Source organism: Carcharodon carcharias, chromosome 18, assembly GCF_017639515.1.
Source record: "Carcharodon carcharias isolate sCarCar2 chromosome 18, sCarCar2.pri, whole genome shotgun sequence".
Classification (NCBI taxonomy): domain Eukaryota; kingdom Metazoa; phylum Chordata; class Chondrichthyes; order Lamniformes; family Lamnidae; genus Carcharodon; species Carcharodon carcharias.
Window position 1 is genome coordinate 85,836,210 of NC_054484.1, and position 14,322 is coordinate 85,850,531.

Sequence of the window (14,322 nt, forward strand, 5' to 3'; positions counted from 1 at the left end):
AAATTGGTACTATGAAAGAAGTTTTATTGTTCGAAGGGGTGAAGTTCAAAGGGTCTGGTGATACAATGAGAACTTGCATTCAAAGGGAAGGCTAAGTATCTACAGAATCACAGAAGCATGCAGTGCAGAAGAGGCCCTTTGGCCCATCGAGTCTGCACAGACACGTGAGAAACACCTGACCTATCTACCTAATCCCATTTACTAGCACTTGGCCCATTGCCTTGAATGTTATGATGTGCCAAGTGCTCATCCAGGTACTTTTTAAAGGATGTGAGGCAACTCGCTTCCACCACCCTCCCAGGCAGCGCATTCCAGACCGTCACCACCCTCTGGGTAAAAAAAGGTTTTTCCTCACATCCCCCCTAAACCTCCTGCCCTTCACCTTGAACTTATGTCCCCTCATGACTGACCCTTGAACTAAGGGGAACAGCTGCTCCCTATCTACCCTGTCTATGCCCCTCATAATCTTGTACACCTCGACCAGGTCGCCCCTCAGTCTTTTCTGCTCCAGTGAAAACAACCCAAATCTATCCAACCTCTCTTCATAACTTAAATGTTTCATCCCAGGCAACATCCTGGTGAATCTCCTCTGCACCCCCTCTAGTGCAATCACATCCTTCCTATAATATGGTGACCAGAACTGCACACAGTATTCCAGCTGTTGCCTCACCAAGGTTCTATACAACTCCAGCATGACCTCCCTACTTTTGTAAGCTATGCTTCGATTGATAAAGGCAAGTGTCCCTTATGCCTTTTTCACCACCCCACTAACATGCCCCTCTGCCTTCAGAGATCTATGGACACACATGCCAAGGTCCCTTTGCTCCTCAGAACTTCCTAGTGTCATGCCGCTCATTGAATACTTGCTTGTCAAGTTACTCCTTCCAAAGTGTTTCACCTCATACTTTTCAGGGTTAAATTCCATCTGCTACTTATCTGCCCATTTGACCATCCCATCTATATCTTCCTATAGCCCACAACATTCAACCTCATTGTTGAGAAAAGGGTTTTGTGTGTGTGGAATTCAGAGGTTTGTAAGATTTAAGCCACCTGTAAGCCTACAACTGTGTAAAGGAACCAAATTGAAAGGAACCTTATTTTGAATTCATAAGATAAAATGTGCTTTGCCTGGTGTCTGTTTAAAGTCTATGGGTTATTGTTGCCTTGAGGAAGATTACCTTGTGATTAATTTGGGGATTTGTTTAAAAGTTATTATGTTAGTAATTTGTAGAGATGTGTATGTGTTTAATTTCTTGTTAAATTAGTAGATGTTTAATTTCATTTATATAAAAATCCTCTGGAGGCTTGGTGGTTTTGTTTCTGAATTCAGAGCTGCATCTCAAACATACCAATTGAAAATATAGGTTATGACAGTTGTTTAAAGTTTCCCTCTGGGATTTTAAATAACTTAGCCTTTACCAACTGCTGTGTCACAACAACCCTTCCCCCCCAGAACCCCTGCACCTACCTCCTCAACTCCACCCCCCAACTTAGTCCCTCCCCTTCCTGATTCCTTCCTCCAGTCTTACCTCTTCCTCCAGCCTCACTGCTTCCTTCAGCCTTACTCCTACCCCTTCCTGACTCCTTCCTCCACTCTTACTTCTTCCTCCACTCTTATTCCCTCCCCTTTCTGCACCCTTTGCACCCCCACACACCCTCCCATCTCTTCCCATACACCTTCCACCCCCCTTACACCTACCTCCTGAGTTACAGTCATCTCCATTTTTACCCCCTCCTCCCTGTTCTCCCTCGCCCCTGCCAACTTCACCCCATCCTGACACCTTCATTCTCCCCACACCTCCCCGCCTCCTGATACCTTCATCTACCCCCCCAACAACTTCACCTCATCCTGACACCTTCATTCCCCACCCTCCCAACCTCAACTCCCCCGACACCTCTTCCTCTCCCAGCCGACCCTAGCCCTTTCTCTCCCACCCCCTCAACCATCACCCATTATGAGCCTCAACAGTGATTTTCCAACTTCCGTGAGCTGCTTCGCAGCAGAGCCATGTCCATGAGAATCCACCCAGCATGCCATGGACATTCCTCCAGTGTGCCATTGGTGTCCGGTCCAGCATCCTCTGCTCCTTGGATGTCCACGATGGGAGCAAAGCTCTGGTGGGTACATCCCAACTTCTGCATGTCACAGTTGTCGAGAAGTGTTCTACACCGGCATGTTTTCCCACTGACATGGGCGGATGATTCAGTGGGCAGGCCTAATAATGATATGCTGATGTATTACAATGAGGTTCCCGACATCCAATGGCGGAGAACATGGCCCGCCATTGGTGGGCAGAGCGAGTGATTGCAAACTGGTTTCACGCCATTGTGAAACTGATCGCACCATATTGTCTGTTCATGCCACTGAACACGCCTGATGCTGTCGAGCATGGAAAATCCCGGCCCCTATAATTCTATTGGAACTTTATCGCCTTGATCTGATTCTTCACCTGAGCACTGATTTTCATTATATGGCTTTATCTAATTGGCTTTAGTCTTTAGACTAATCAATCAATCATGTCTTACTTTACAGTTGACTGATTTAAATTAAAATCTTACCATTGCACTCACCCCAGGTTTCTCCTTGATCTGTGATGTCCCTTTGCGATTCTTTTACCTTTTTCTCCTCTTGTTCAGCTCAGACTCATGGATTACAGCTCGGTATGCTCCTGACCTACTTCACGTTGCTTTAAACTTCTCATTTTCTGCTTCAAACTGCTCTCGGTGTGCATCAAACTGCTCCCAGTCTGCATCACACTGCTCCTGTCTGATTCACAGTGCTCCTGGTCTTCTTCACTCTGCTCCTGACTGCTTCACACTGCTCTTGACTGCTTCAAATTGCTCCTGGTCTGCTTTCCATTGCTCCTGTCTTCTTCAAACTGTTTCCAGGTCTGCTTTACGCTGCTCCCGGTCTGCTTCACACTGATCCCATCTGCTTTCCGCTGCTCTCAGTCTGCTTCATACTGATTCAGATTCTCAAACTGCCATGCTGGGAATTACACTGATGATCATCTAGATTATTAGTCCAGATCTCTGGATCATTTGCCTAGTTAACAGAACTACTAGACTACTGTACCCAGAGGGAAATATGGATAATATAGATAAATAGAGAGTCACTGCACTGTTTCTTGGTGAAATTGGTCTTATTTTAAATGGAATTCATTATTCATCAAAGAGTCTAGTTAAGAAAGAGCAGATCCCTTACCAACAACAGCAGTGATGGTTGCTGTCTGGTTCAGACAATGGGCTGCAGTCACCACTAAAGTCTCACTTAGAATTGTGCCTCCGCAAAACCCTTTGCCAGTCTCATCAATTAGAAGAACCTGTTGGACAATTCACACATGGCATCAAGATAATCATTATTCACACTGAACACACAAAAAAAAGCTTCAGTAAACTGGGCACAGGCAACTTAGGAACAATTAAGGCCCACAGCCTAATCTTGCTTAGACTTAGAGGCTTTCCTGCATTTATTGACACAAAAGACAGTCAAAGTATACGCATTTGTCTTTTCCCATAGGTAGTTATTTCTGGAACGGGTTACTCGCCTGTCACCAGAGGCAATTACTTGAGAGGTGCCACTCCACATCAAGCATGGCTGACCAGGAGACTCTCTCATTCTTACCACCTACCATAGGTGTACTGGAAAGCTTTGCCAGTTGATGATCAACTTGTTTGGCCTCATTATGAACACACCTTCCATGGCCATCAAGTCCTGGAATGGGATTCAAACCCAGAGTTTCTGGCTCAGAGGCAAGTCACTGGCCACGGGACCATAAGACCTCCATACAAACTTAATTAGTTTGAAATTCACTTTCCTTCACAAATATTGATTCCTGCAATTGGGCTCACCTCAAACTAACTACGATCACCACTGGCATTGCTTAGAGACAGAAAACTAGCTGAACCCAATAAGAATGCTCATACAAAAAACCAGCCATCCCCCTGTGGCATTGTTAGAAATTAGCCTACCTCAGATGGCATTGGTCATGGATATAAAAATAGCTGCATCTGGTGGCATCAGCTGATCCTCAGTGATGTTATTTACAGGCAGAAAACTACTGGGAGGTAAGGCTGTGATGGGAATAGGGGCATTAAAGAATAGACGATAATACAACAGAGAGATGGCAGAAATATTAAATAATTACTTCACTTTGATATTTATCAAGAGATAGAACAGGTAGACATGACACTGAATGATGAGATAAGTTCATTTAAAATAATTTTATTCTTAGATAAATTTTATTATGAAATGGGGTTTCGGGAATAGGATGGTGGTGTTGGTGATAGACCTCAGGTGGAAAATGTAATATTGAGAATAGTTCTAAAACAAATGAAAAACAAGAGAGAATAATAACAGTCAGAAATTGTGCTTTAAGCACTACAGTTAAATGGGAAACTAAAAGATACAAAGTAATTAAACCAGGAGAGAGAAATAAGAAACATGAGAGTAAAACATTAGAGCTGAAGAACAGATTAGGGTGCATGGCCCTAATAAGTTTTCTTTACGCAAACGCTTGAAATAAAAGGAACAAGTTGAATGGATTACAGGCACAAGTTCAACCTAGAGGGTGCGACATGGTAACCATTACCGAGACATGGCCATAAGACTGGCAACTAAATATACCAGGTTATAAAGTCTAGAGGAAAAAGAGGGAAAATGACAGACAGCAAGGAGTAGATTTAACGATTAAGAATGAAATTATTTCCATGATACGAGAGAATATAATGAGAGGTAAAAAAGAGTGGAGACTTTATGGGTAGAAAATTGCTGTGTAGAGTATAGGCCTTTGGTAGCAGTTGTGAATTGACAGAATGCTGAGATTAGACAAGCATGTAGTAAAGGCAGACTGGTTTTAATGGGGAATTTTAACTTTCATATAGATTGGGATAAGCAGACAAGTATAGGTCAGAATATTAGATACACAGATCATTAACAACAATGCAAGTAGTTAATGTCATATTAGCAGAAGATGGAATTCATGGCTTTGTAACTAAAGGTTCAGAATATAAATACAGAGGGATGATGTGGAAATTATGCATGCCTTAGCTAGACTGCTTTGGACATTTCATACAATTCTGATCATTTAAGAGGAAGGATGTACAATCAATGGGTATAAAGGTACAGCATAGATTCACTGGGATGTAACCTCAGATGAGGGACTGCAGTCACTGAGATGTTTGTGGGAATTTAGGACTTGCCTTGAGCAAGTTGAGAAGTTTTCAAAGGTAGCAAGTTTAAGATGATGAGGCAAAAACTGACAGGGGCCCATAAAAATAATATCCTCACAAAGAGGAAAAGGTAGAATGAAACATTTAGCTGTCACAATCTATCATTGAGGGAGAGCCCGTTCATTCTTTTAAAAGGGAATTAATTGGTTCTTGAAAAGGAAGGAATATTAAAGGGTATGTGGAGTGGGTTTCAATTGGGTGGCTTATTATTAGAAGCTATGGGAAGTAAGCGGGAGACTGGGTTTAGAAATTGTAGCATATTAAAGGGTGTGGGGAGTGGAATTAGCCTGGGCAGAACATTATATGGTATGGAAGAAGTGGGATTAGACTGGGTGAAATGTTGAAGGTTATGGGGGAGTGGGATTAGACTGGGTAGGAGATTGAAGGGTGTGGGGGGAGTGGGATTAGACTGGATGGTACATTAGAGGGTGTCGGTGGAGTGGGATTAGGCTGGATGGTATGTAAAAGATATGGCAGAGTGGGATTAGCCTGGATGGGATATTAGAGGATATGGGGTGAGTGGCAGTATGAGATTAGACTGGGATTTGATGTAAAACTAAGACTGGCCCAGACTGGAGAGGCAGGTTTCTGTGCTGGAGAATTGAATGAGTGTACAGTTCAGTACGTGGGTGAAATGGTAGTTAAATACAAAACTTGCACAACATTAATTTCTATTAATTTCAAGTTTTTAAATGAACATAGGAACCCAAGATTTAGGAGCAGGAGGAGGCCATTCAGCCCTTTGAGCCCGCTCTGCTATTCAATAAAATCAATGGCTGATCTGGTTATGGTCTCAACTCCACTTTGCCGTCTGCCTCCTACAACCCTTGACTCCCTTGTCTATCAGAAATCTATCTAACTCTGCCTTGAATAAATTCAGTGATGCCACATCCACTGCTTCCTGGGGAAGAGAGTTCCAAAGACTAACGAGAGAAAAATTTCTCCTCATCTGCATCTTAAATGATAGACCTCTTATTTTTAAACTGTGTGCCCTGATTCTAGTCTCTCCCAGAAGTGGAAACATCCTCCTGCACCCACCCTATTGAATCCCTTCAGGATCTTATATGTTTCAATAAGATCACCTCTCGTTCTTCTAAACTCCAATGGATACAGGTCCAGTATGTTCAACCTTTCTTCATAAGATAATCCCCTCATCCCAATAATGAGTCGAGTGAACCTTCTCTGAACCACTCCAAACACAATTATATCCCTTTTCGAAATAAGGAGACCAAAACTGTACATATTATTCCAGGTGTGTACCTGCCACGGACACTCTCCCAAGGGACAATCTTGTCCATCCAGGATCCTTTCAACATTTCCACTGGGATCAGATAAGATGTTTCCAGGGTCGCTAGGTTGGGCATTGGTATCATTTGTTGCGCTGCTGTTAGTTGGTGCAGTGCTGTTGGTTGGCACAGGATCATTGTCGACAGCTGACCTTTGGACTCGGTGTTGAGCAGTGGTCCCACAAGGATGAGGAACTGTTAAAAGAAACAAACACAGTGTATACGTCTTCATTACGGTGCTGCCAGGTTACTCAAACACAAGCAATTGATGAATGGTTTGATGTATTTGCCTGCAGGGCTTGAGCCCAGAGACATGAGCCGTAACTTCCAAGCTCCAGGGCAATGTAACTGGGGCAGGGGGTACCCCAATGATGCACTGGGGTACCCCAGCACTCCCCACCTGCCCCAGAAATTCCCAGGTAAGGATTGCATGGCAATCGCCCGGGAGTGCAAACCTCTGATGGCCATTTGTCCTGCGCTGGGGACCATCCGAAAATGCGATTTAAATGGTTCCAACTGTCTCTTACATCCATACTTACCCAGAAAATGTTAGAAGAATTAAACCACTTCTAGGTTCTGGGTAACTATTACATGCCCCCACCCACCCCCCCACCACCAGGGACTCCCACTACCCACTGAACCCTGGGGGACTCCCCCTGCACCCTCCCATGGGACTCTCCCACCCTCCCCAACCTGAACTCCCAACTCCCATGGGATTCTTCCCTACATGGGACTGCTGCCAGGCACTAACCCCCCAACTACTGCCCTCTCCATGGTACCCTCACCCCCACAGGACTCTTCCTGTTCCTCCACTGCCCCCACCACCGGAACTCCCCGCCCCCACAGACACACTTTCCCCAAGGCCCAACTCCTGACCAGTCCCCACCACCGCCCGCCACCCCCCCCCCCACCCCCACAACCCCAAGGCCCAACTGCCTCCCCACTGCTCCTTTCGACCCTCTCTCCCTCTTCCCCAGCCCCCTCTTCCCCTGCACCCTACGCCCCCCTTCCCCACCTTACCTAACCTGACCCAACCCAACCCCTCAAATCCTACCCGCATTCCCTCTCCCTGGCTTGGCAAAAACTTTTAAACGTGCCTGGCATATGGCAGCTAGTGCCATAGAAAGAGCTGGCATGGCTTTATTTACCTGTGACTGAGCTGCCCTCAGTGGTAAACCCTGGGAGGGGTGGCACGACACAGATCTCGCCGGCCTGAGTTGGGAGATCGGGAGAGATAGGGTGGCCTGGATTTCCAGGTAAGTACTTTTGAGCAGGGTGGCAATCCAACTTAATTGCCACTCCATTGGAAGTTACAGCCCAGCACCTATTGTACTTCTGCTGGGTGATTGGATCACCAGCTTCCCAAATTTACAATCGTTGACCAGCTGACAGTAAAACAATAGTTGCAGGCAAGGAATTATAGGGCCATAACTTCCAACGAGCATCAGAGAGAGATGGCCCGCGGGAATTAGAAAAAACAAATACCGGCTTACCTGCCCACTTGCCGGAGCTGCCTGGGGCCTGCACCGAAAGGCTCCTCGACAGCCCCACAACGAAGTGCAGCTCCAGCGGATTCGAGGAGGGCCATGCCACCCCCCCCCCCCTTTCTTTTTACAGCACCAGTGGCCGTAAAGCCAGTTTAAATGGCCAGGGAAATTGGCAGGCCAGGGAGAAGGTAAGTGCTTAAGGGAAGGGATAGGATTGGGGGGGGGATCAGAGGGTGGGGGTTTGTTGGAGGGTCAGGGGAGGGGCTGGGAAGGTTGGGGGGGGTAGGGGGGTTCGGTGGTCGGTGGGGGGTGAGGGGATTGGACATTGGGGATTGGCGGGGTCAGAGGTTGGGGGTGGTGGGGAATCAGAGGTCGGTGGAGTTGGGGGGGTGGTTAAAGGGCAGGGAGTGGTCAGAGGTCATGGGGTGAGGAGGTCGGGGGCGGGGGTGTCGGAGATCAGGGGTGTGGGAGTTGGGTTGAGGGGGGAGAACCGTGGGGGTCAGCCTGGGTCTTTACAATAGTTACCTAGAAGTGAAAAAAGGTTTTAATTCTTCTAACTTTTTCTGGGTAGCTATTGCTATAACCCCAGTGGAACATCCAAAATTTGCGATTTGAACCACATTTTCGGATGGTTCCCAGCACAGCGCAATTGTCCAGAGGGAGTGTGCACATCTGGGCAATTGCCATGCAAACCTTTACCTGGGAACTTCCCAGAGGGATTCCCCAGCACATCTTTGAGGCACCCCCCCCAAATCCGAAGCTGGGGAGTTCAGAAGTTACGGCCCCTAGAGTTATAAAGTCAAAGAAGCAGTCCATTTGGCCCATTGTGTCTGTACTGCCTCTTTGAAAGAGCTGTCTAATCCCTTACCCCTTCTCTTTCCCTATAGACCTGTATTTCTTTCTGCATTTATACAATCCTCTTTTAAAACTTACTATTGAATTTGATTTCATCAGCTTTTCAGACAAAGCATCCCATCATGTTAACTCGCTGAATAAAGAAAACTATTCTCCTTCACACCACCTGACTTTTTTGGTCCTAATCTTAAATCATTGTCTTCAGGTTGGCAACCCTCCTGCCATTGTAAACATATTCCCTCTACTGACCTTTCATGAAAGCCGTTCAAGATTTTGGACATCTAATAAACCTTCCCCTCACATTCTCTGTTCTTAAGAGAATCCTAGATTCTCTAATCTCTTCACAAACTGAATTCCTTTTTTGAAGGAAAGAAGAGTTGACATATATCTGTGGGTTCACATAAACAGAACTTTAAACGTGGCATTATAATTTAATAAAGCTGCCAAGAAAGATTATCAGATCCTTGACTTTATAAATGGGGTACTTCCCAGCAACGTGGAGACTGCTTTGATGCTGGTTGGGGAAGGTGGGGGAGGGGTGAGGGGTGCAGGGGGAGATGGCGGGAGGGAGTTGGAATGTTGGGCCAAGGCCTATCAGGGCATGGGATTGGCTCCACAACGTCTGGCCGGCTTCAGGAAATTTTCCCGGAGATGGGCTCTCAGCGGCAGACACTGCCCACTGTGAACAGTGGTTAGCCAATCAAGATAATTAAGAGGGCAATGAGCCCTTAAATGTGCACAGCAATGCAATCCTATGGAAGGCGGACAAGCCCCATGCTGTGTCAAGAGCCCAAAACATGTCGGAGGTGGCCTCACAGTGGGCGGTCAGAGTGCCATGATATGATTCTGCATATCTGTGTATGAAGGGGAAGAAAGGTTGAAAACAACACATCCACTTCCAGATGCTTTCACCTGGAGGGGTTTCCCCTGAAGACTGATGCCCCTGACAGTTCTTGCCTTTATTATTTGGACCATTAGGTGCTGGCCTCCATCTTGTGTTGCCCACTCACTTCCCATCTCCCTGAGCAGCTTCCACTTTCCCCAATGGGGTTGCCAGCTGTACCACCCTTTGGCCCCTCTGGCCCTCCTGCGGGGCCCTCTGATTGGCCTTCCTGCCTCCATCTGCCACCCACTATCCCTAATTGGATGTTGAATGAGGAATTGGCCTGTTAATTAGTTGCCTGCTCTAAGGTGATGCTGAGAGGTGCACTCTGACATCAGCGCGATTGGGACCTGTCAATGGATCCGATGCCTGAACATTTTTAAAGTGCAGAAAATTAGGGCCAGGGAGTACAAAAGCAAGGCAAATATGTATAAATCACTTAGGCCAGAGCTACAGCATTATGTTCTTTTCTAGACAATATACTACAGGAAAGCCATCAAAGCTTTGCAGAGAGAAGCGCAGATGGGATTTACCTAAATAGTTCCTGGAATGGGGGAGTTCAGATCTGTGAAGAGACTAGAGAAACTTGGATTGTTCTCCTTAAAGCAGAGAGATCAAAGGGAGTTTTAATACAGACGTTTAAGGCCATGAAATAAATCAGGAGAAACTGTTTCCAGTGGCAGAACGGTCAGTTACCAAGATATTAATTTAAGGAAAAATGCAGAAAAAGAAAAATTAGACCTTGAATTGTTATGAACAATTGGCTCTATTTTTTCTGTCTAATCTTACCCTGAGAATTGCCTGCAAAGGTCTTTCTTTCTGCTCCTGCAGCCTTACCTCTGGTGTTCCCCTAAGATTTGTCCTTGGTCCCCTCCTATTTCTCATCTACATCCTAACTCTTGGTGGGATTTAAGGTGGTAATATCTCGGCTATCTGAACCCCCTTTAGCCAGGGAATCTAGACAAGACGCAATAAGTTTAAGGGGTAATGTCAGCTGATGTTCACAAAACAGAAAGTGGAAATCCAGAACTCCTGTTCCTAAAAAAAATTGTGAATGTTGGGGATCAATGGGAATTTCAATTCAATATGAGGTCAATAGATCCTTACAAAAGCAAAATACTGCAAAACCTGGAGCCTGGAATCGGGAAATCTGGAATAAAAACAGAAAATACTGGCAACGCTGAACAGGTCAGGCTGCATCGACAGAGAGAGAAACAGAGTTAGTGGGTGGAGTTTTCCATTCTGGTGTCTAAGTTCAGTGGCAGACACGGGGAGCGTGAATGGCTGACCACGTGATCTTGCGCTGTTCAGCTTGTTATATGTGCACCTGCGAGGCTTATGGCGAATCTCATGACAGGTGGGGCATAAAATCACTGTCCCTGCCGTTACTTTATGGAGTCGAAGGTCCGGGTGCCACATTTAACAGGTATTCATTTACTGTAGGCAAGGAGCTTCAGCCTGGCTGTCCTTGAAGCCTCTGCCAAGGAGAGTGCTCCAGAGCAGATAATGTGCAGCCCCACAGCTCAGTGAAGCCTCACTCGAGATTCTCCTCCAGGCCACCCAGGAAAGGTGGGAGGTGCCATTCTACTGGGAGGCCCTCCTGTCTGAGCATGGTGTCCTGAACAAAGGTCACAGCAGAGGTTAATGCCCATGGGGCCCATGATAGTAATGCACAGCATTGCAGGAAGAGGATGAAACAAATGCTGCGCTCTGCCAGGGTAAGTGGCTCTGTCTACTCAGTTCAAACTGACACTCATAGGGGCATCAGGCAGTCTGGGTGTGCGAGTGCCCAGGGATGTCAGACAGGAGTTTGTGTTGCAGCATTCACCAGCCGATGGGACATGTGTGCCAGCGTGCTCTCAATCTTCTTTCAGTCACAGGACATCCTGCTTGTTAATCACTTACTGGGGAGGGCTCAGCAGCTGCCATAGGCATGCATGCCCCTGAACTGTTCATGCAGCCATTGGGATGACAATCAATCCTTCTGTCTTTCTGCGGGACAAAAACGGCCACAATAAGGGAGATGGGGCCAAGACTGGAGGCGGCATTCTGGACGTTGGAGTCCTCACTCCCAATGAGGAACAGGCCACTGGGACAGCTGGGGAGGAGCAGGACAGTGCCTGTGCTGAAGGCAAGAGAGGACTCCCCTAGGAAGCAAGTGAGGAGGCAAGGAACACTAGGTGCAGTTGCTGCTGTGCTGGAAGAGTAACACCATGCTTTAATTAAGGATCCTGCTTAGGCATTCACTAAATCTTTCTTCTCTCTATTCCAACAAGCAAAGGGCGAGACCCACCACAAAGACCAGCCGCAGCTCCATCTCCAGCCCCACCTCTGTGGAGGATACCTCAGAATCCTCACAGGATGCACCATCACAGTGTTCACCTGCGCCCTCCACCAGCACAGAGACATTCACCTTGGGTCCTTGTTCTAGAGTAGGCTCGGGGTCACAGTCTGGTGGGCACATCACTGACATGGGTCCACAGCTGGTGCAGACAGTGACAGCCGACATTTAGGGGACTTGCTCAACCCCATGCAGTTGACAATCCTCTGGACTTGGCCCTAAGAGGCCTGATGGGGATACAGAGACAGGAAGGGGAACATCAGGCAGAGTTAGTAGAGTCAATGGGCGGACTGGACCAAAGGCTGGAGGAGTCCTTCCACATCCTGTTTGCTGTCATGGCCTTGGCATGCGAGTTCCTTGCCTCCTCATTTGCTCCCTGGGGGAGTCCTCTCTTGCCTCCATGGGAACAGTGGTGGTCGCCTTGGAGACCCAGGTCCAGCAAAATGCACAGTGACTGCCGGATATGCGCTTGGGCCTACAGTCTGTTGCTCTAGCTGTGAGTGCAGTGCAGCAGTGGCTAGACGAGAGGGGGACGAGCATCTCAACCTCTTTCCTGGTACCCTTCTCCTCAGGGAGTCAGGGAGGTGCCATCAGGCACCCAGGAGGAGGAGGAGGAGCACCAGCCGGGCACCCTGGGTCTTTATCCCAGGACACTGCAAGTGTGCCCTGCCACTCCACCTTCCCTCTGCCAGTTACCCCATCGCCTCCAGCAGGTCAGGCTGCAGAGGATGCACCAGTACCTGAGCAGGAGGCACTTAGCAGGCAGGGGCCCTCTAGGCTTCGGGCCACCAGTGGATGCCCACCAAAGTCATCACACTCAACGGGGAATGGCAGTCAGCAGGCAGCCTCCACCTCGGCTGTGGATGCTGGTGCTCACCTAGAAGTAGCAGTAGGCAAAGAAAGATTAAGAAGTACTGAAGGCACACAGATGGTACATGCATACAACCACTATATATAGTTTTGGCATTATAAATTACATGTTCACTTGCACAGTTAGGAAGTTTGCCGGACTCCATTTTGCTGCTAGTTGCTTCATGGCATTTAAGGGTCTGGAATGTGGGTCCCCATCAGAGTCCGATAATGAGCTCTTATAGATTCATTTCTCTCACATTATCAACGTAGTGATTACTGAATAATCCCACATGAGCGTGCTTAAGTGCTGGCCATCATTTGCGAGTGTGCTTCCTGGACATGCATCATACAAGTTGTTACTTGCAGCTCACCGTGTTCTGACCTTTGAAAATGTGTTCAGTGAGGTCACTGTAGCCCCTGTTGCTTTTGTTCTGATGTGTGATGTGGGTGGATGCCACGAGTACTCAGGGGGAGTTAAATCTGTTCAGTGAGTGGCAAGAAGGGCAAGGAGCACGGTAGGTGCAGTTCCAGGGCTGAGAGAGTACAGCTCTACACTGTCTTCTTAAAAGCAGAAAACCAGAGGCTTCCCTGTCTGGTGGTGGGCACATCCAATCGTTACTGGCCTTCCTTGGTGATTTGTCGTTTTGAGCTAACATGCAGGTGAAGGCTGCAAGTAAGGAGGCAACAGGCAAGTTAGCCTGGGCTGCAAGAGGGGTTTGAGTGAGTGAAATCACAATTGTACTTTCAAGTGTCCGAGGTCACAGGAGAATGGAGTGCTGTGCAGGTTCTAATGCGTGCATTTAGCGCCAGGGCTCTGTATATCAGCACAGTTCGGTGCATGCAAAGGATCAAACCACCAGCAGGGCAGACGTTAAGGAATTATATAATTTAGAAATTATACAGTAAATGGCAGAACCCTTAAGTGCATCAACCGGCAGAGGGATCTGGGTGTACAGGTCCACAGGTCACTGAAAGTGGCAACGCAGGTGGATAAGGTAGTCAGGAAGGCATATGGCATGCTTGCCTTCATTGGCAGGGGTATTGAGTATAAAAGCTGGGAAGTCATGCTGCAGGTGTATAGAACCTTGGTTAGGCCACACTTGGAATATTGCGTGCAATTCTGGTCGCCATATTACCAGGAGGATATGGAGGCATTGGAGAGGATGCCGAGGAGGTTTACCAGGATGCTGCCTGGTCTGGAGGTTATTAATTATGAGGAGAGGTTGGAGAAACTTGGACTGTTCTCACTAGAGTGACGGAGATTGAGGGGCGACTTGATAGAAGTTTACAAAATTATGAGTGGCATGGACAGAGTAGATAGTCAGAAGCTTTTTCCCAGGGTGGAAGAGTCAATTACTCGGGGATATAGATTTAAGATGAGAGGAG

The 14,322-nt window shown here is 47.2% G+C and overlaps 1 protein-coding gene across 1 annotated transcript in view; it reads right to left on the reverse strand.

Moving 5' to 3' along the window:
* The window catches only part of LOC121290472 (coagulation factor X-like), an 87,737-nt gene that overhangs the window by 12,947 nt on the left and 60,468 nt on the right, over positions 1–14,322 (reverse strand). The window contains exons 7-8 of the mRNA XM_041210911.1: positions 6,493–6,713; positions 3,206–3,323 (exon numbers count right to left, since the gene is read on the reverse strand). Coding sequence (XP_041066845.1) covers positions 3,206–3,323; positions 6,493–6,713 — 339 coding nt within the window. The remainder of the gene's footprint in view (positions 1–3,205; positions 3,324–6,492; positions 6,714–14,322) is intronic.